At 37.8% G+C, this 23,575-nt stretch overlaps 1 protein-coding gene across 1 annotated transcript in view; it reads right to left on the bottom strand.

The window, feature by feature from the left end:
* The window catches only part of LOC122792414 (xanthine dehydrogenase/oxidase-like), a 1,368,088-nt gene that overhangs the window by 901,773 nt on the left and 442,740 nt on the right, over window positions 1–23,575 (bottom strand). The window contains exon 13 of the mRNA XM_044060203.1: window positions 9,509–9,630. Coding sequence (XP_043916138.1) covers window positions 9,509–9,630 — 122 coding nt within the window. The remainder of the gene's footprint in view (window positions 1–9,508; window positions 9,631–23,575) is intronic.

Below are 23,575 nucleotides of genomic sequence, written 5' to 3' on the forward strand. Positions count from 1 at the left end.
CTCACATTCAACTAAAAAATCTTCGTGATCTGAAACCATCCTAGCGGCCCTAACCATCTGCCCTTTTACGACCGCTCTTTTCTGATGTTTGGGATGGCTACTAGTGTAGTAAAGGAACGCATTAGAATAAGTGGGTTTCCTGTAAATCTCACTCCTAAGGCTTTGATTTATGTAATCCTTAGTCAACAAAATGTCTAGGAAACTAATACAATGTTCCTGTAGATTGTAAGTAAATTCTAAAAAGCTGGTCATGTTAGAAATCCTTTCTATAAAGGAAGGAACCAAAGAGGGATCCACCTTCCACAATATGAACATGTCGTCCTGGTACCTAGTGTACCAGGCGACACAATCATTGAATACAATGTCAGAAAAAAGGAATGTCTTTTCCCAATATGCCAACACACAATTGGCAAAACTGCCCCCACATGGTGAACCCATTGCTACACCAGAACGCTGGAGATAAATATTACCTTCAAACAGCATAAAGTTAGAACTCAAAACAATTTCTAATAGTGTTTCAACCAAGTAAACATTGTCGTCACTGACCTTTTTGTTCCTAAGAAATTCACTTACCCACTGTGTGCCAAGCTGTTGAGGAATAACGGTGTACAGGTCTTTAATGTCAATAGTTAGAAACCACCACACGCTACTAAAAGGGATAGTCCCTATGTCATGCAAGAAACCCCATGAGTCTTTACAAATTTGCGACTCTAGTTCTAGCAGTGGTTTCAAAATGTTGTCAACTAGTTTGGCACACACATAGGTAATAGACCCACGGCCATCAACAATCGGGCGGAAAGGTGGGTCTCTAGTGGATTTGTGAATCTTAGGAATACCAAACAAGACGGGGAGCTTGGGGGCCACCACCGTCAAGAAATGGTAATGGTCAATGTCAATGACCCTTTCCAAAAATAGATTTTCAATAATGCCTCTTATCCTAGAGTAAGCTTGATTCACTTTGTTGATAGTAACCAAAGTGTAGAATTCCTTGTCTAACATATTAAATATTTTATCAACATAAAGATATTGGTCCATAAAGACGAGACCACCCCCCCCCCTTGTCAGGCTTCATGACTCTAATGTGAGAGTGCAGCAATGTTGAAATAAAATCACGCTCAAGTTTAGTAATGTTTAACTTGTGTTTGTGTGAATGTAGGTTGCTCTTAGCTAAAGCCCTAAAGTCGAGCGCGCACATTTTCTCAAAACTCCGTAGAGCCTCATGCAGGGGGGGATTAAAAACACTAGGAATTCTAAGGTTACTATCAGTACAGCTTACAAAATTTTTGTCTTGCATTAAAATATTTAAGTTAAGTTTCCTCACGAACAATTTCAAATCTACCATAGTTTTGACAACATCAAAGTGAGAGTCAGGCACAAAAGATAGACCCTTTGAAAAGAAGTCCACCATATCTTCACTGATGTCAAAACTAGTATAGTTGTAGATTTTGAAATCTCCTCAAGTCAACCATAATCACTGGATCTTGTTGTGTGCTGGCTATCTCCTCCTCGGATTTCTCCTGCTCCTGGAGTTGCCAAAATTGTTCCTCGCCCGCGTGTTCGTCTGCTTGGGTTTGTTGTTCCTGGAAACCCCCCCCCCTGGGGCAAGTTGTTCTGACTACTTGCACTTGCAGAAGATGGCAACTGATGCTCACTAGTGGCCGTGCCATGACCATTGTTGTTAGAATTGTCAATTAGGCGCTCACTACGACGAAGAGGGTGTGGCTCTTCGTTCTGGTTACCAAGCTCGTCCTCCTCCTGATTAGCTAAATTTAGTGAATGTCCATTCTAGTCCACAACTTGCCTGGACTCATTAATTGGTTTAAAAATGGGGGGGGGGACGCGGATAAGCTTTTTTGTTTGCATATTCACGAACGTCCCTTTCAATCTCTTTCTTCTTGGCATTAACCAGTTTACACATTGTGGCCTCAATACTGTTAAAAATACGAAGATATTCGTATTTATACCTTAAAAAGTCACTAACTTTTCTGGCAGATTCGCACATCCGCCTATGTGTACCCAGGTCTGAATGACCATGTGTCTATCAGTTGTATCTTAAAGAATTTGTCTTTAAAAAGATAATATGGGTAGGTTGAACATATGTTTTCATTGTTTTTATTGTTTTTATGGTTTTAAGCTTATAGGTTTAATGAGAAGTTAATTGGATCGATGATTATTTAAGATTATAATAATCTTTTTTGTATTGGTTTTTAATTATGGTGCAGTAGGATTTTAGTTTGTTATTCTTGCACCTTTTAGGACGAAAGTACTTTGTTTGCTGGTGCTAGTAATAGGAACACACCCCCTTATGGGTCAATGTGATTTGTTAGTTTGAACACACTTAATTAGCATAATTGATTGTATAAAAATGTGGTTGCTATTCAGAGATGTAAAACTTTTTTGTCTGAGGAAGGAGCGCCATTGAGTTCTCTGAAAGCGTGTGCTTACTTCATTAAATTTTCATTTTTTATTGTCAGCCTTGGACTTGTGCTTTCTACAGCTCACTCGTTTGGTTTATCTATTTTAATTTGGATTCTGGTCTGTGGCCCCAATAAAATATCTTCTTCCAGTACTCTCCCAGACACCCTCAGTGACCATCACCCTACCTTTATTCATCAAACTGCCCCCTCCTTTCAAAATCTATACCAGTACAAACAAATAAGGAACCTGACTAAGATTCAATCCACTGACATTCATAGATACACTAAAAAAGATTAACTTGTGCATGCTAAAAACTATCCCTCTAGAAGATACAGTTGACTACTTCATCTTATTATTTCTAGATACACTAAATAGCCTTTCACCTCTTCATCTAAAGAGGATCAGAACAAACCATGCCCCATGAATGACTAAACCCACTAAAGAACTTATGCAAGCCAGAGACAAAATTTGGAATCAATGGCTAACAAATAAAAACTCTCCAGACCTGGTACAATTTAAACATCTTTAAAACCAGGTAAAAAGACTAGTTCACAAAGACAAAAGAGAACATTATCTAAAATGTCAGACCAACCATAAGTTAATCCCCCAAAAATTCTGGAATTCCATCACATCACTCCTAAACCCTGGCATAAATAGCAACCCATGTCCATACCCTGACAAAACATCTCGAGAAATAGCCACTCTTTTTAATTCTCATTTTATCAGTGCTGTAGCACACATCACTGCTAGTTTTCCCCAAACACATGGCAACACAAGCCTTGTGACTCCATCAAACCTATTCTTTTACTCGCCTTCCAGTACATCCTTTCACTCTTCTCACAAGGCCACTACCCACTCTACAGCTATTTTCTCTTTTAAACCCATGCCAACCATTACAATAAAAAGACTACTTCTCAAGCTCAAACCTTGCTCTAAATGCCCCTGACAACCTACCCACACAATTCCTAAAACTAGCAGCCGATGCTATTGCCTGCCCTATAAGTATACTTCTTAACAGATCCATCCAAGAATCTTATGTCCCTAAAATCTGGAAAAAAACATTTATTCTTCCTCTTCACAAAGGTGGCAACAATACTGATATCTCAAACTTCAGATCTATAGCTATTCTCTCTCCTACTTCCAAGATCTTAGAAAAATGTATACATATTCAAATTCTAAACTTTCTACTTCACAACCAAATCTTATCTCCCACACAACATGGCTTTAGGCCAGGCCATAGTATGACAACTGCGCTCATATCTTTTTTGTACACAATTAAAAGACCCCGAGAGACTGGTAAAATTGTCTTCTCCCAATTTGTAGACCTTTCAGAAGCATATGATACCATCTCTCACCGTCTACTTCTAACCCAACTCTCTAAGACTGGCCTTTCCTCTTCCACTCTCAGCTGGTTCTCAAGCTACTTAGCAGATAGACAATAAGCTGTAAAATGGCAACACTCCTTCTCGCCATATCTAAATACCTCTACTGTAGTTCCCCAAGACTCTATACTAGGATCCCTCCTATTCAGTATTTTCATTAATAATTTTCATTCTTCATTATGTCAGGAATCTATTATTCAATATGCAGATGACTCGACTACAATATGCTCTGCCGATTCCACATCCAATCTACAAAAATAACTCAAAGGCTCTTTACCTCCACAGAGACCAGGATATACAATAATCATCTATCCCTTAACTCAAACAAAACTAAGATCACACTATTTACCCTAAGAAGACTAATCACGTATACAAAGCCCAATTCACAATACTTTCTCAGAGTAACACAGCTATCAAAGTTGTTGTTCATGCAAAACTATTAGGAGTAATTATAGATGAACACCTGAAATTTGACTTACACATAGATCATAGTATCAGCAAAACTCACCAAAAGTTAGGAGTCCTCTATAGGCATAAACACTTCTTTAGCCCCTCCACAAAAGAAGTCCTTGCATCCACTTACCTACTATCCTCTCTCATATATGGTGCTCCTCTTCTTACTAACCTCCAATCCTCCATAAAAGCTAAACTGGAGACATGTTGTAACAAAACTGCCAAGTTCGCTTCAAATGCCAAACACTCTACCCATCACTGTACCACTATACACTCTCTGAACTGGCTAGAACTACCACATTACCTCTCCTGCCTGCAGTTAATAACCACACACAAAATAATCATTAAACCATCAGACTGTTCTGCTCTTAGTTCAGTATTTAGTTACCACCATCCAAGAAAGGCCTCTCAGAAACGAGAATCAGCACCTTTGGCTTGTTCACAAACCAAACCTACCAACTGGCCAGCTTCTATACTATTGTTCTGTAACCAAAAATTGGAATGGCCTTCCACTAATTATTAGAACTACTCAGAATCTTGCCTCCTTTAAAACTTCTCTAAGAGACTACTTGTCTTCTGTCTGGAATTGCACTTGCACCATGTCCCCACCTCTCAAAACCCAATTGCCTTTGCTCATTACTGCCATTGATGATTAACATCTACTATGTAATAATGCCAGGTGAAAGCTTTACTATTCTAAGGCCTAGAACATTTATGTAACTTCATTCGCTGTACCTTATTTGTGTTGTATTTTGTTAATTCGTGTTTTAACCAGAAATTCAACTAATTTGATAACTATGTTACCTTTGTATATACACTTAATTTTTTTTTTTCAAACTGTATGTATACACCCCTATGCTCATGTTATTGTGGAGCTTTTCTTCCTGGGCCTCCATTGAAAATGGGCTCTTAACGGCTGCGTGGACTATCCCGGTAAACAAATGCAAATAAATAAATAAATACCTTAGACTATCTATTAATATTTTAGTGTTAATCTCCACTACGCTAAATGCATTAAATGTCATTATCACCCCCAGGCAATGACATTTTAGTGCTATTTTGTTTTTATCCATTCTCAGATGTTTCTAAAGCTGCCTTGGTTGCTTTTGACAGAGAAAATCTCTATGTTTTTGGTCATTCCTCTCCAAACCTGAAACATCTTCCATTTTTTTGAAAATGAGAAAATGCAATTTGTATATTTTCTTCAGATTAAAAAAACAATCATTATCATACCATGGAACTGGAATGCTCATATGGGATATATGCTTACTTAGGCATCGTATTAAAATCTCTTTAGTGAGTATGAGCAGCAATAGGATGAGGGAGCATTCCTATCACATACCCCTTGTCAAAATCATCGTATGAAACATAACCCCATTTATTGACAAAAACACTCACAGATTACACAACAACCTACATTTGCTGATAGCCCTGAAATTCAATTTCCCCAACAGAAGTCCAATGAGGCACCATTTCACTGAACTGAAGGCTTTCCAAAAATCAAGTAGTACAGCTCCTGCATTCATATTTTAAGAGAACATAGCTTCAGCACATCAAAGCCTATTTGTACCAAACCAAGACTGCCTGACCTATATTTAATATAGTCCTGCTGTTGATGGGAAATGATCCTTGGTAAAATATTAATAATCCTGCTCAAACAACCGTTAGCATAAATCTGAAATTCCATCTATAACATTGAGATAATTCTGTAGCTTCTTGGTGATAATTTGTAAGTCAGTGCTATTCTGGAACAGACTACCCACTATCCACACAAAACAAAGCTCAACCCTGTCCATATTCCAGCACAACTTGGATCTGTGGATGTGAAACAGAAAATTTACTACAGGACTGCCCGGTATTACTAATGGCCAGAGGCAGTTCCTAAATGCTATATCCTGTGCATGGGTCCCCTCAAATAACCTATAGTATGATCCTGATTATTATCACTAGCAGAAATATATAATTATTGACCACAGAATGGGTAAGGAAGATCTAACAACAAATAGGACAGGTTAAGTCAAGCACCAAAAGGGAAACTGGTTAGGCTTAAAATGGCCTGCAAGGGCAGCTAGCCTAGTACTCATCTATGAACCTATGAACCTATTTGGCTTTTTTGAGCTTAAGAAACATTAACACTTGTGCTATAGTGGTGTATGCTGGCAAAGTTTCTTAAGGTTCATAATCTAAATACAATTCAGATAGGGGTGATATCAACTCCTTTCTGCATTCTTAAAAAAAATCAGAAGTTAATCCATCTAAACTGGATGCCTTCCTTGATGTAAGCCCTTGTATAGTTGCAAATATCCCCTTTAGATATTCTCTTTGCCAAATTATCACCTGCCATTGTTAATTCAGCAAATTGTAATGCCCCCATGATATCTTGGAGTTCTCTTTCCATCAGAGTCTCCACCACATACTGCCCCTGGTATTCCCTTGCCAATATTTTATTAATGCCAGTTTGGTCTGTGCACACTACTGCATTATGATCCCTTCAACTCAGAACTGTCATTTCTCTGTCTCTCCCTTAACCTATAACCAATGATTTTTTGTGAAGTAATGCCTTTCATCTAAAAGAAATGTTGGTATCTCACAATTTTCTTCAATAATCTGGTAATATCAATTCCTAAGTAATTGCTTTTCTAAGTTTATCCTGAGTGACTTCTTTGTTCCTGTATTTAGATTTCTAATATTTTTCCGATTGACTTTACCGTGCCACTGCCTTTCTAAGTGCTATCAGTTTCTCCATTTTTTTCTGTTCAACCAGTATCTGTGCAACTTCCCCTTATAGTTAATTAATTAAAAAAAAATAATAATTCAAACATAAGAAATCCTTTTCAAATGGCAAGGGCTTCCCAGAAAGATCTAATATGGAATCTGAACTTTTCCTTACATTCTGAAGCTTTCAACAATGGCTGAAACCACTATGATGTGGGTGGAGGTATTAAATTTTGGTCAAACAGAGTAAATACCAATGCTATATTATCAGACCATATAGTAGGCAAAATATCTGTTTGTGCAATATTTGGTAATAAGGCACTAAAAAAAACCCACAAATCTGTAACGTTGTTCATGCCAAGCTTTGAGGCTGTATACATATAATACTTTTCTGTCAGGTGTAATACTCTCCATTCATGTAATAAATCATCCATTAGGGTTTTGAACAGTGTAGTAGTTTTCTGTTTCTTTCTGAAGTCTATCAATGGTTTGGTTTAATACTGCATTGAAATATATCTCATGTATAATCCATCTATATTTTTCTGTTCATCTCTATTACCTGATACAACTAATATCATCTGTATTAGAACCATAAAATCCCCATTCATAAAGCTTTGATATGCATTTTTAACTATCACAATAACAAATCTTACCTTCACATCAGTGAGCTTTTTTTCTTTTGTTCAGCTTAACAAATTGTGAATTAAGGTCACAGTTCCTCTTTTAAAATCAGTGAACAAACATATTTAAAGATGCTACCAATACAGGTATGCAGTTAACCCCATATGAACTACAGAAAGACGCAATTTTTTTGAACACAGTGGATGATGATAAGAACACTCTTTGCAAACACCAAGAATTGAATCAAAACAGAGTTCATGAACTTTAATTATGTCCCAACTTAGGAATGGAGTCCATTCCTGTCACTGTATAAAAAAAAAAGAAAAAAAAAAACTAAGCATTTAGAGAAATTAAACAAAAGCAGAACCATTGAAGATGTATTCCATAACCATTGTCTGGAATGACTTAGGGCAATAGTCTATGCCACAGATGATCATGCTTTCCTCAAGAGGCACCTCAAGAATCCAATAATATTAGACCATACATCTTCAGGGCCAGCAGGGGGGAGGGTACATTTTCATCCAAAACAAAGTTTTCCTGACTTTGATAATGTCTGCCAATTGACATTACTAAAACTACAAAAAAAAAAAAAAGGGGGGGGGGTACAAGGAGTATCTCAATCTATGACACAAACCAATTTCCTATACAATAAAATGCAACCATCATGTACCTTCATAGCATAGCCATAAATGAGAATTAGATCAAAACATTCACTACATGCCTCTGAGTTCCTAACTACCTTTGTAACATACCAGGATGAAAACGGACCATTGAAATCCAGTCTACTAATGTATTGCAATGTAATGTCACAAGTGGAGTCCCTTAGGGATCAGTCCTTGGACCACTCCTTTTGTCGTTTACTTCTTAGAAGTTAAGGCCAATGTTAGTGATCTGGGACTGATTAAATTTACAGATGATTGCAAATTATGAGCTGTCATTGAATCTCACACTGACACAAATGTTCTCCAGGAGGGGCTGACACAAACAAATAACTAGTGTCAGAGCCATGGACTAAAACTAAACGCCAAGAAATACATAATAGTATCCTTTGGGAAGTCATCCATCCCTGGTAGCTATCATATTGACAACACACCCCTTAGAGCTGCACCAGTAGTCAGAGACTTAGGAACATACATAGATAGTAATCTACCCTTTGATCATCACATGTCTACAGGGTGAGGCAATCATTCTATGTTGCACAACTTATGAACAAAGGTATGGCATCTAAGTCCAAGGAAGTCATTGTTTCACTGTATTCGGCATTCATCAGACCTATCATTAAGTACAATGCACCCTTTTGTATGTACCTAACCAGGCATCCACAGAGGTTCCTCACTAAAAGAAAATAGGGTATAAGTAATATGTCCTATGCAGACTGCCTCAAGCCGCTATCCCTGTATTCTGTCTCCTACAAGCTTTTGAGGGGAGAGCTATGCCTGGCATACAGGGCATTGTCAGACGCCACACTGATGGACCTCCTGCATATCCACAAAACAAACAGTAGCAGAATTACCCGTTCTAAAGAGTTAAACCTTGCCTGTGATATAAATAGGACCTGCTAGAGAGATAGGTATGTATCCCAGGGACTACCTCATCTATGGAACAGGCTCCCCATCCATGTGAAGCAGAGTTCATCCCTAACCCAATTCAAGTGTAATTTGGACAATTGGATGGGAAAGCAGAAATTCATCCCTGGTTTGGCACCTATGTCTCTAATGCAAACAGGTAACCATTAAATGGTTCATCTCCAGGGCCCATGCTTATTCTTATCAAGGGTATCAGAACTTGTCAGAGATTTGGGATGCATGGCTAGGCTTAAAAAGGTCCTTGTGGTCGTTAGCCTAGTAAACACCTATACACCTATGAACCTATAAAATTAAATATAAAGTAAATAAAAACATTGATAAACTCAATTATACCTGAGTTCCTGCAGCATCTTGTGTGGATACAAATAGTTCCATTTCTCCATCTTCTCTTGGTACTGCAATGGTACACTGAGTTTCTAAATAGAAATGCTCTTGTCCTCCTATGTATATTTCACCTAAAAGAAGTAGGCAACAATGTATGTCATTCATCTGTGAAGCTATTCAAGCAATAGACTGAAAAGAGTAACCAATGGCACAGCAGTGTCCATAAAAAGTCAAATAGAAGTTTATTTATCTGTATGGTAACCATATAATTGCACTAAGAATAATCTATATTTTCCATCATGACAGGAAAAGATATTATACTGAATATGAAGACCTGCAGTCAGAGTGCAAAAACATTCCCACTCTGTTTATCAGTCAAATGCAGTGAGACCATGAACATCAGTCTTAATATCAACCAACTCAGGAGGACAGGATGTGTGTATAACATTTTCTCTAAAGGATGGCAATTCCAGAATATAGCACCCCAATATCTCTACCAGCACAATCATGCACTGTCAGCACCAGATCATGATGCTTCCCTACTCCAAGTCAAGTTCTTAGTGATTGAGAACTCATCCCACTGAGTTCAACTTCCCAGTGTCAAACTTCCCAAAGGCAATTTTCATAGAACATCACTGCTAGCATCGTGCCTTTGATTTAGGAAATGTCCCCTTTTTCATGTTTATGTGACAGTAGAGTTGGTATGTATAAATGCAGGGGTATAGGGGGTTTCCCCAAAATGAGATTATACAGGCTTGCTTCCATGCAGAAGGCACTTAGTTTTAGTTTTGTCATCAGGTGGTTTCTGAATCACTGAATTCTCAAGTTGGAATATGATATGTCATAATAAAAGTAGATAATGGGCATAACTTCCTGTTGTGGGCTTGATCATATGGCCTTTTCATCTTCTAACAGACACTCCGTGTTTCTTAAGGTCTAGACAAAAAAAAAATAAATAACTGTGTGTATTTGTATTGTTTGGTGACTTGTAGTACCACCAAAGTAGTTCTCATAAGACTACATCTATCACAAATGCACTCATTACAATTGATATTTGGGCAAGAATTGTTAAGATTTAATAATGTTGTTTATTTTCAATTACACATTTTACTATAGTACATGAATTTTCAAAAAACATAAAACACTTCTAAATTTCAAGGTATGTGATATGTCCACTGATGAATTATGATCCATTAACTATAATGTAAACCTCTGACTGACAAATGTTGAACTTAAAATCACCTTCACCCATGTTACTGACTCACTGGCCATTATCTGCCATATTTTCAGTCTCTTGCAATGATAATACCACACTCTGTACTGTGGAATACTTGGTCAACTACAGAAACAAAAGAACACCAGCTACTGACCAGCATACCACTCAACCTGGAAACATCAAAAATCTGGACAAAGGCCCATGAAAAATAGGTACAATTCTGTATGCTGATTAACATAAAATTTGCATACATAATTATGCAATCCTGCCCACTCCTGTGGAATTGTGGAATACCAACTTTCAAATGCAAATTGAAGAACAGACATATGGCCCCAGACCCTGTAGTAAATTATAACCTTTTATATATTTTTTTGAAATGTGTAGCAATGATGTTCACTGGGAAGGGAGAAGATGAACCTTAGGATTTTGTTTTTGCTGATTTGCAGTATGTGGGTTTTGTGGTAAAAGTAGGACATTTAATGGTAGGCAATATTCTAATCTTAGCAAAAGAATATTAAAGTTTGCTAGGACCTCCAAAAGTCATTCTCCATGCCCTACTGATCAGTAGCATACCTAGAGTTTGTGCCACCTAGGGCTGTTTGAGTTTGCCACTCTACCCCCCTTACAAAATCATGGTTGAATGGGGCCTCCATGCACAGCCCTTCCTCCTGCAGCCATTCCAATGTCTCATTACTTGGCTATTTTGCCCCATTTACCATAAACACTGTAATGTGCATACTCCTTTATTTCTACAATGATTATTTGTATTTCACTTAAAACTTTCATTTTTATATTTTATAGCACAAACACTAATAGACATCTGCTAAACAAAGCAATACAGTCTCACAATGAAAATAGACTAAGCATTAAAATGTCTCTGCCCTTGAAACTCACGTTCATTGAAACAGCATTGAAACCCACATTCATAGAAAATGCAAAATTCATCTAAATAATTCCACATTAAAGAGGTATGTAACTAATGAAGAGGTTGATGCTAGCAAACAACCTTATTTTTCATTGTTTCATATACAAATAAAGTGCCTGTTGCCCTTGAAGAATAAATTGTCTATATTATATTAAAAAACTGATAAGCTAGTAATATTGCAATAGAGAATGGATGGCAAACTGATAACAGGTTTATAGTTACTAGGTATCTCCACCAAAGAGGACATTCTCAGAATTGCAGCATCTACCTCCTTTAAATTACAGCACAGTACAGTATCAGCAATCCAGCTGCATACTGAGGGAGTAGAACCCACAGCCTTCTGCATCAAAAGCAAGTATACTACCTGTTGTGTTACTAACACAAACAAACTTGGCCTAAGCAGCACTAAACTTCTCTCCCCTTGAAGAACTATGCAGAACAAGAAACCTAGAAAAAGCCAAAATTTTATTGGGGGACAAAGGCCCAAAACCAGGGATACATTTTAAATATTGCTTGTATAATCTTAGAAAGTTGCTAGAATAAAACGTTTTGTGATAACATGCATTTCCTGAAAGATAGGAAGACTGAAACTTAAATGGTTATCATTATTTAGTGAATTCTTTTCTCACTGATTTACTAGAAAACCACAAATTGAAGAAGAACAGACCAAATTATGAGCCAAACATTCTGTGAAACTTTGGACAGTTGAGAAACTCCCTGGATCATGAGCAGTGGTATGGGTAGAGAATTTAAGTTCTTGCTGCTTGTACCTAAGGTACAGAGTTTGAGTCTGAGTAACCCAAACTATCAGTTATACCTAACTGGGGCATCACACACACACACACACACACACACACACACACACACACACACACACACACACAGACACACACCTACCCTGTACTTGCAAAGGAATTAACACTTGAGAGGTACGTATACATAAGCAAATGTAAATGAACTATCAGTCTTTGTCTCCCCCACACACGCGCACACACACCTTGTACTTGCAAATGAGTTAGCACTTGAGTGATTCGTATATATATATATATATATATATATATATATATATATATATATAAGCAAATGCAAAGAAACTAGCACTTTTTGTTCTCCTGCACACACCCACCCACCTTGTACATGCAAAGGAATTAGCACTTGAGTGGTTCTTATACGTATACATAAGCAAATGCAAAGGAACTAGCACTCTCCATTCCCCATACATAAATAATTCCTAAGAATTAGTTAGCGAGAAACATGAATGCAATAGCAGTACACCAAAGGAACTAGCACTCTCCATTCCCCATACATAAATAATTCCTAAGAATTAGTTAGCGAGAAACATGAATGCAATAGCAGTACACCAAAGGAACTAGCACTTGAGTGAGGCATACAAGGGAACTGTGAGACATTCAAAATGCAAAGGAACTATATATAAGCAATCAAAGACCATTCCTATTTGAGCAAGAACAATTGTGAGAATGCACTCAAATGCAATATAGCTAGGAACTATATATAAGCAATCAAAGACTGTTCCTCAATTCCAGTTGAATGAGAAACACTGTCAAAACCAAAATGCACTCAAATGCAATAGCTTAGTTGGGTGATAAGTACACTACACTTGCCGTTCTCCCATGCATAAATAAAAGACCAGTCCATTCCTAAGAATTAAACTCAATGCAGTACCGTTCCTAAGAATAATACCTTAAACTCAATGCAGTACTCTTCCTAAGAATAATACTGATAACAGTCTTTTTTTTTTTGTTTTCCTTACCTGGAGCTGGGGGAAGAAAGAAGTGCTGTGCAAACTCACACTGCCTGAATAAAACCCGTGGACTGGTAAATTTAAATTAAGTAATAATGGCTCGGCAGCTGTCTGCCTTGTGCTGATGTCATCGTGCATGCCCTGCACGTGATGACATCAGGAACAGTCCAAAAAAATTTTCAAAAAAACCCTGGGAAATTTGGAAATTAAATAGGCCACTTTGGAATTCATGGCACCCCAATAATTTGCCCTTAAAACTGGTATTTACTGAGGAATTCAGTGCAGTTGAGAGGTATACTGAGCAGTTAAAATGAGTCATGTTTTGTAGTCAAATGTCTCTTTACTTGATATTGTGTGATACACATAGTACTGAACGTTGCATTGTTCTTGTATAAAATAGTATAAGCATGGTGTTGTAGGGCATGGAATGAAGCACCACATAAATATTTCATATGTCTGCCATTTTCCCCTATTGAATGCTTAGACAGTAAATTCTATTCAGTCTGCCACATACTATTTCCTCCTATTGAAAACCACTTATAAACTAAGAATTCCATTCTGTGAATGTGTTTTCTATTCAATTTTCTCTCTGTGCATGCATGTGCGTTTGTGTGTGTGTGCATCTGTCTGTCTGTTGCTGTGTGTCTGAGTGCACGTGTATCTGTCTGGGGTCTACTTTATTCCCGTGAAAGCCGAATTGGTTGAATACAATTCACACGACACATAACGAGTGAAAAGCGAGTACGTCGAATGCACTAAACCACAAAAGTGGAAATATCGAATTTGCATAGTTGGCCCATGTGCAGAATAGCTCCATAAGGTAAGTATGCGATAGTTACGGACCTTAGGGTTAGGGTGCGGGTTAAGGTAAGTGCATAGATAGGTAAAGTATAAAGGTTTGGTGTAGGGTTTTGTTAAGTGTATGTGTGTGGAATATTTAGTTTGTTTGGGTATGGCTCACTAGGGTAAGTGTGCGGTAGTTACGGACCTTAGGGTTAGGGAGGGGTTAAGGATAGTGCATAGATAGTTGTGTATGTAGGGTTTAGTGTAGGATTAGAAATAGGGTTTTTGGTGCTTTACTTTAGGATTAGAAGTAGGGTTTTGGTTAGTGTGTGTATGTGTTGTTTTTTACTGTGTTTCAGTAGGTAGTATGTTGCGGGCGGTGGGGTTGGCCAACTATGAGAGATCGAGATTTCGAATTTTGCACTTTAGTGCATTTTACATATTCGCATTTTGCTCGTTATGGTTCACGCGAATTGTATTCGACTGATTCAGCTTTCGCGAGAAAAAAGCAGACCTATCTGTCTGTATGTGTGTAGAGGACAGACATTTATTTTGGTTTCCGGCCTTCTGTCAGTTTCATTTGAGTGATCACTCTTATACATCTTTTGCCTTTTATTAACTTTTAATTCTCTGAAGTAGACAAGTAGACAAAGTCAGGGCTGGTGAATAGTGATACCATTGTAAAGTATAGCAGTGGTTATTGAAATCTAGCATACTTCTCGATCTGTTTTGCCACCAAAGCCAAGGATGTACCTTGGAAAAATACAGACTTGGCACACATAATTTTTCACCTGCTTTTCCCAATAATGAGACCTGATCCGAGGGTTATCTTCTGGGAACAAGTAAATAAATAAATACATAAATAAATACAAAAAAATAACTAAACAGAAAAGATATACTATTCTTCTACAACCATATATAACCATCCTAGAATGTTGAATCTAACCTTAAAACTTCCCTCAAACAGAAACAAACCAATACATTTTTGTACCTCTCAAGATGCTTATAGTGAGGCTCTAGTCAGTTACGTGATACGAGACAAATGATGTGAGGATAGTCACTTCCTTAACATAAATCTATACTTATAATAGCATATCTGAACTATCTAAGCCTACAGCTATTCCCATACTGCATGGAAAAAATGATCAACACCTTCTTCATGCACTGTGTGTGATCCAGTTGGAATAGCAGAATGGTTAATAAAGGGAACACTGCCTAATGCTAATGGTGGATGGTAAAAAAAAAAAAAAAAACAGTCACATCCAACCTCGTTGTCTCTTCTTAGTTCGTGCAAGGTTACTAACTCAGGAATGGTACATCAATGTAAACGTAGGAGATGTATGCATAAAGGCTTTCTGGATCCAAGCAGGAGGTGAAGATCAACTCCTAATGCCTCAATAAGCTCAAAAGAAATATATTTTAGAAGACTCCTTGTTACTGTTGTATACATCCATTCACACAAATCACACACACACACACACACACACACACACACACACACACACACACACACACACACACATACACGCACACACACAGAAAAACACGCACACTAACTCTTATAAGTGGTAAATGTTATCAAATGCTGTCAGAAGCAGATTTCTAAGTTCTTCTGGGCTCTTTTTCAGGAGGCAGACTGTAATCCCTTGTTGAAGCCATTTTTTCTCCACCTTATACAGTGAGTTAGGAGATCAGGTATATACAATACAAAGTTTTCAATCCATTCAGAGAGGATTCTATGACTGCAACTTGGAGAGAGACAGAGAGAGAGAGGGATAGAGAGAGAGAGAGAGAGAGAGAAAGTAATGATGCCAGCTACAGGACCCCCCTTCATGAATGAGGACACCCACTCTGCCTATTTGCATCTACTTGAGTCTTTCAAGATACATCCAAACACCATAGTTTTGGGTGCCTTTAACTATCCATCCATTGACTGGGTAAATTACTGATGTTCTAACTCATTTCCCAAAAGTTCCTCAACTTCGTTAACTCCACTGCCCTGGACCTGCTGGTTGACACTCCCACAAGGGGTGACAACATGCTGAATCTGGTAGTTACCAGTACAGGAGATCATTATAGCACCCTTACTGTGAGGTCTTCCCTAGTGAGATCTGACCACAAATCAGTCTCATTCAAAGTAACTATCACACCTGCACCCCCCCCCCGTCCCAGCAGCAACTTGAAAAATTAATTATGGTGCAGTTGCTGGAACCAAAGTCTGGTTAAGACATAGTGCCTGGCAGGCTGCTATATTTTACAGCACTGTACTTCATTAACTTAAGCACACTTACTAATAAAATAACTTATCTATGTAACAGACGACACGTACTATACTGTTACAGCTTACAGGTTTTAATGTTCAGGTTTGCTTTACAAAGCAGATATAGATGATAATTCTTCATTTACCTTGGAACACATGTGTATACAGATTAGCTGTAGTTCCCTGCTCTATAATTTGAACTGGCTTTATTCTTCCCAGTTCTCTTTTTTAACTCTTCTATTCAGGCATTAGCTCATATTAATTTATCCTGGAGCTCTGTAACTGTTGCTTAAGATCTGAAATTTCTTCCTGTAATTCTTTATGGGCTTGAGTCTTCTGTTGATTGAAGGGCTCCTATGCACTTTTGACAACGTTTTTGTATGTCATCTATGAACTTTTTCTGAAATCACCCTGTTTGTCTCTTAGGAATTTATTAAAGTCTTCTGTCAATTTATCATGGACCTCGTCCCTGTCCTTATCTGTTTTTTCATGCATATTTGTTTCATTCTATTTTCATACATGCTCTTTAAAGGGTGTAATGAGATCTACAGGAGATTCTGTCAGTAACTGATTTGACTGTTGTTCTAGCTCTGAAATTAGCAAATTAACAGGACATAACTGTTTAACATCTGGATATAATATAAAAGTATTACCCTTTTTTGGTTCTTTATCATCAGAAGGTGTTTCTTTACAATTTAACTTTTTTACAATGGTCTGCAATGTATTTTTATGGCATTGTACACAGAAAGCAGTTTCATATGATTCACACAATAAACATTTATTGTCATACCACATATTTTATGTTGGAGATAGATACCAGTCAAATGTTGCTACCCATTTGCATAATGCATGTACATCAACTTGCCCTAATAAGGTTTTATATTTACCAGTATGTAGCTTATACCAACTTTGCAGTCTGTCCAAAATTTTATCTGGTCATTCTGATACATTAAGAGTAAAACTTTGTTTACATTTTTTACTACAATCCCTAATGGCATACATACTACATGCAACACAGAAAGATTTCTTACCCGTCAACAGAGAGGCAGGTGGCTAGGTTGCTGACTGTAGATGGTTGAAAAGTCTTTGTAGTAATTCAAAAAGCTGGTGAAACAAAACTGGCAATTACAGCTTTGAAACCACGGAATTCACTGACTTGGAGAATTTATTGCACTGTGACCTTCCTGCACGGCAGTCAAACTCTGGATTTAGACATCTGAAAACTGTACTGCTGCAAGTTGTATAAAACTGGAGTGCTCCTGTTCAGGATTCACTCATAAATATTAGTTACTGCAGCTTTACCGGCATGACCCTATACAAGGCACCACTCCCCCTGTGTACAGACACAGGCTAGGCTCACCACTGAAAAATTAATTAGTTATGGTGCTGCTGCTGGAACCAAAGTCTGGTTAAGACACAGACCCAGGCAGGCTGCTACATTTTACAGCACTGTACTTAATTAGCTTAAGCACACAGATGACACATACTATACAGCTTACAGGTTTTAATGTTCCACGTTTGGTTTTCAAAGCAAATAAAGATAATAATTCTCCATTTATCTCAGAACAAATGTGTTCCTACATGTACCAGATCTAACAAAAAGATCAGATCTAACACCATTCAGTCGCTGCTCTTTTTTACACTTTTTTGGGACATTCGGATCCTGTTTATGAAAGCAGTCTTTTGATGCTAATGCTGTTGGAATTTGCTTGATGTCATATAGTCTGTTGATACGTTGATTTGTGTTCTTTTAATGACAGCCTTGAATTTAGGGAGTTGTTTCTGTCTCTGTTCATCCGTGCACCTGGGTTCAGGAATTAGGGTGACATCCTTTTTCTGTAGCTCTCCTTGAAGCTGTACCAGTCACAGAGCAGTTTGTATCACACAGTAGGATGCATGCATCATACCTGCTCTACTGTATTTTTTTATTATTTTTCTGCTTATTTTCAACTAAGAAAATTTTAACCCTTTAATGTATGTATATATACATATTATACACATTCTAACAAGCAGAAGTGTACATGCACAATTGCAAGTGTTTAAATGCATATAATCTAACACAATAAAACTAAAAAACTTTTCCAAAGCAGACTATAACCTCTTATGGGATGGTATAAACACCTTTACTGCACCTCCCCCCTCAGATAGAACTGGCAATTATGCTGAGTTCTACACCAGTGCTTTATACAAACACCTGTATAACTGCATTGACATGGCCGTACCTGATAGAACCAAAACAAGCTACTCAAGGAAGAGCAACCTTGCCTGGTGGACAACTGTCATTAACATGATTTACAATAATAGGGAGAAATTGCTGTCTAAGAGTAAGAGAGAGTGAACCCTAAACTGGAAACACTCCCTCCTCAGCTTAAACATGCAAATAAGGCTTGTTGTGAAGTCCTCCAAAGCAAACTATGCATCCAAATTAGCTTCAACTACGGACAACCATAAGGTGTTCTTTAGTTACATTCTTAATCTAAAAGGAAAGGCCCAGATTTTTGCTGAACTGATAGTTAATGATATCAAATATACTGAGCCTGTGGACATAGCTAACCTTTTAGTCAACAGGTTCTGTGAAAACTTCACATGCCCACACATGTACCCCATGATATAATTACCACCTGTCCTCTACCTTGTATCTCTAAAGAGCAGGTCATAAATGCCCTCTCTAAGGCCAATAACACAGCATCTATGTGAGATGATAACATCCCAGATTGCATTTTACATGGGCTCAAACAAGAATTAGCAGCACTACTGGGTGCTCTTTTCAATAATAGTCTAAGCACCGGCTTCATCCCAGCTGAATGGAAAATGGCCACCATTATCCCCTTGCACAAAGGTGGTGCTTCCACTGACCCTGGGAACTATAGACTTATATTTTTTGACACTGTCCACCACTCAGACATCACTGACAAACTCACCCTGCTAGGTATCAACCCTTATATCATTAGATGAGTCACTAACTGGGGAATCTACCTCCAACAGCAGAACTGTAACCAGTGGTGCTCCACAAGGATCAGTCCTGGGACCACTATTGTTTGGAATCTACTTCTTCAAAGTACAAGATAAAACTAAAGGTTTGTGGCTGACAATTTTAAGTGATGATTGTAAGCTGGGTGCAGTCATAGAATCTCCAAACAATGTCAACATCCTACAAGAGGGTCTTACAGAAATAAATGAGTTGTGCCAAAGTCATAGCCTTAAACTCAATCCAAAAAAATGTATTATCATCCCATTCAGTATGTGCAATGTTCCTGCTAACTACCAAATCAATAACAACACCCTAAGTACACACTCAGTGGTGAGAGACCTAGGTACACAGGTTGTCAGCAACCTTACCTTTGGTCACCATATCTCCACATTGGTAAGAAGGGCATTCTATATTGATCATCTCATAAGTAAGCTCATTGCATCCAGAAAAAAAGAAGTTATAACCTCTCTGTATTTTTGCCATATCAGGCAAATAACTGAGTACAACACCCCTTTTAGTATGTACCTTTCTAAGCACCTGCAGCAATTGGAGAGACCACAAAGCTTCCTCACAAGAAAAATTGAAGGTCTTTAGCATCTGTCCTATGTGGATCATCTTAAATCACTGTCATTATTCTGTTTCATACACACTACTCAGAGGTGATATAGGTCTTGCATATAAGGCGATCTCTGACCCTGCTTTATTGGATATGCTGCATATCAGTAAGTCAAATGGTAGACTGGTTACTCACCCTAAAGACCTTAACCTAGTATGTGACCTTAATAGAACCTGCTGGAGGGACAGATTTGTTTCCCAGAAGTTACCGCACATTTGGAATGGACTCCCACTTTATGTCAAACAGAGCACCTCATTGGCCTTCTTTAAATACAATCTGGACGATTGGATGGGTAACCGTAAATTTACCCCAGGGGTCCCACCTGTGCCCCTCTTGGACAGGGGGCAAATAGTGCTGATTGTGGAAATAATGGTAGAACTTGGCTAGGCTTGTAAGGGCCTTAGGAACATTAACCTAGTGACTTCCTATGTTCCTATGGTATCCCTCCTTTTCTTGATAAAACTCAAGGCCTACAAAAGTACAAGCTCTGTTGCTGATTCCCTCCTGGGTGAGGAAAATAAATCCATATTTCTTTTGTCTGTGAGTTGCTTAAACTAATATAGATACTTTCTATTTTACCTGCACCATTTTGCTTTCTGTTGTAAACAAAATCTGCTTGACCTGGTGTTTTGCTCTATATAGCAGGTAGGCTCTTAAATTACACAGGCTGCACATTTCACATGTCTTTTTCATTGGTTAATTTGTTTCTTGAGTGATACTTAAATACACAGACAATTTATACATATCTGTCGTTTTAGATAAGACTCAAGGCCTGCAAAAACTACAAGCACTGTTGGTGACTCCCTGCCGGGTGAGGAAAGTAAACCTATATTTTTTGTCTGTGAGTTGCTTAAACTGCATTCATTTCACCTGGTCCATTTTGTTTTCTGTTTTTGTTCTGTGTGGAAGACAGACACTTAAATTAGCTAGACTGCACATTTCATGTGTTATTCTTCCCATTGGTTAATTTCTTTCCTGAGTGATACTTAAATACACAGGAAATGTCTGTGTCTTTGTCTTTTCTGATAAGACTCAAGGCCTGCAAAAACTACAAGCAATGTTAGTGACTCCCTGATGAGTGAAGAAAGTAAAATCTATATTTTTTGTCTGAGAGTTGTTTAAATTGATAGAGCTGATTTCTGTTTTACCTGCTCCATTTTGTTTTCTGTTTTAAGAAATGTGCAGGCCTGGTGATTTTGTTCTGTGTGGCAGATACTTTGAAATTACCTAGTCTGTACATTTTATATGTTTTCTTTTCCCATTGGTTAATTTGTTTCTTGAGTGATAATTAAATGCACAGATAATTTATATGTCCATGTCTCTTCTGATAAGACTCAAAACCTGCAAAAACTATAAACACGTTTGGTGACTCCCTGTTATTTTTTCCACCTACCATTTCATTTCTTGATCTGCATTTTAATTTGGTGATTTTAAGCTGCCCCTCTATTGTAAATTGAGTTTTATAAGCTCCTCTCTTTCTACACTGTTGTTTCTATCTTGAATTATTTATGTGCCTTTCCTTGTGCTTATTTAAAAAAAGTGCATTTTGCCTCTCACTGTCTGTTCTACTGATTTACTTTCTCTGAATTAATCATCTAGCTAGCCATTAGATACAGTAATGTCTTGTTACACCATTCTAGCAAGCTCTTTTCTGGGGTTTTACATCATGAAGACAGTGGATTTTCCATCTAGTAGAAGTGGGTGGTAGCCTGGTCTATATAGGTTGTGAAAATGCACTAGATATTCCTCCATGTAGTTGTTTTATTGGCTGGAGGGCTTATTAATATTCTTATATTGTTTTTAGTGCCTTTATAAATTCTGCAAAATAGAGTGGCTCTTGTTTCATATCTACAAAGCAAAGCACTTTCACTGAATTATCACAATTTTATCATCTGTTAAAAGTATACTGCTGTATCTTGAATTAGTTATTGCCTTTCCTTAAGTTAAGTTTGTTTATGGTAGCATTTCGCTCCAGACACTCTCTGAGATTGTTTATCTAGTAGCAGTAAGTGTTTATTTACCTGGTCTATCTTATTTGGGCACACACAAAAGGGCTCTGAGTGCAGTCATTTTATGGGCCAGGGGGCTCAGTAGTCACTTTTCTATATTTCCAGTGCTGGTACAAATTCAGCACATTTGCATGTAGCTGCTTGCTGTGCCAATGCACTTTACAGACATAAACATCTGGAAATGATTATTTTCATTGTACTGTGAAAGTTTACTGTGCTATATTTTTTTGCACTTCTTTAAAGTTTAAATGTGTACTTTCAAACTGCTATAAGGGCTGCTACACTAACATACACTGTATCTAGAGTTTCTACTTTTTAGCTAGTATTAGGCAACTGTTTGAAGTTGCTTAACACTTGAACTCCTGTATCTAGTATGTCTTTGTATTAGGCATCTCTTTGCGGTTCCTTAACACTTGGGTTCCATACCGGTCATTTTACATTAAGAGGGTCAAAGTCTGCTCTCTTGTGGCAGGAGATGGCTGATTTCACCTATATGAGCTATGAATTGCTGGTGGAAAGCTCATTCTATTTTTACCTGATTGGCCTTCAAGCATAGTTAGTGTAAAACTTGCTTTTTTTCTACTCGTATGTAAGCCTCACATTAGCGCAAAGCTGCTTTTCACCCAGCAGCAAGTACTGGTGCCTTGTATACATGCAATCACCAGAAATTGAAATTTCCTTAAAAGAACATCTCAGAACTTTAACTCAGTCCTGCCTTATTCACAAGGCAACTAGTCTGCATGGTGAGCAACATTTATGCAGTTAGTTAGGACTATTTAGGTCTACCTTACCTTATTATAGCACCCAGGACTATTGCTGCTCAGAAAACATCTGATTTGATGCTATGCAGCATTGCTGGTTAGGTTAGCTGCAGATTACACTAAGTAAGCATGCTTCCCTCATCTGGTTGCAAATGGCCTTCACTCTTATACTTTCGAGTACACATTAGGACCTGCAACAATGGATGAGCACTTTCCTGCTATCTCTTCATCCAACTTAATAGACATGGGCAGCCTGAGCCAATGCAGCAATTATTTTATGTAAACTGACAACCACTTAATTCTTCCAACAAATAAAAAAACAACCAAGCAGATAAAGGCTGCCTTACACCAAGCATTGAAGCCAAATATAATAATAAAAGAATAAGGCAGACAAGCATGGCTAAAAAACATTAATTTATTAAAGCATAGGTAAGCGCTTTCATACAGATACAGATAGCCTCCAAAGCTAAGGCTAACCAAAAGGGATTTTTCAGTTATGTAGGCAATCTTAAGGTCCACATCCAACAATGTGCAGAATTATTTGCAGCTGGCATCACAGAAACTTAGCTGGAAGAAATAGCAAACCTGTTGGCCAACAAATTCAGTTGAAATTTCACCTTCCGTCACCTCAGTTCTCCCCAAAGAAATACCCTCCACCACTCACCACCAATTATCACCAAAGAACAGGTTACCACTGCACTCTCCAAAGCTAAAAAATAGCTTCAGTGGGGCCTAATGATACACAAAGTTACCTCTTAAACAGCTTAAATCAG

This window comes from Protopterus annectens, chromosome 1.part2, assembly GCF_019279795.1.
Source record: "Protopterus annectens isolate FY-2018-M chromosome 1.part2, PAN1.0, whole genome shotgun sequence".
NCBI lineage: Eukaryota > Metazoa > Chordata > Ceratodontiformes > Protopteridae > Protopterus > Protopterus annectens.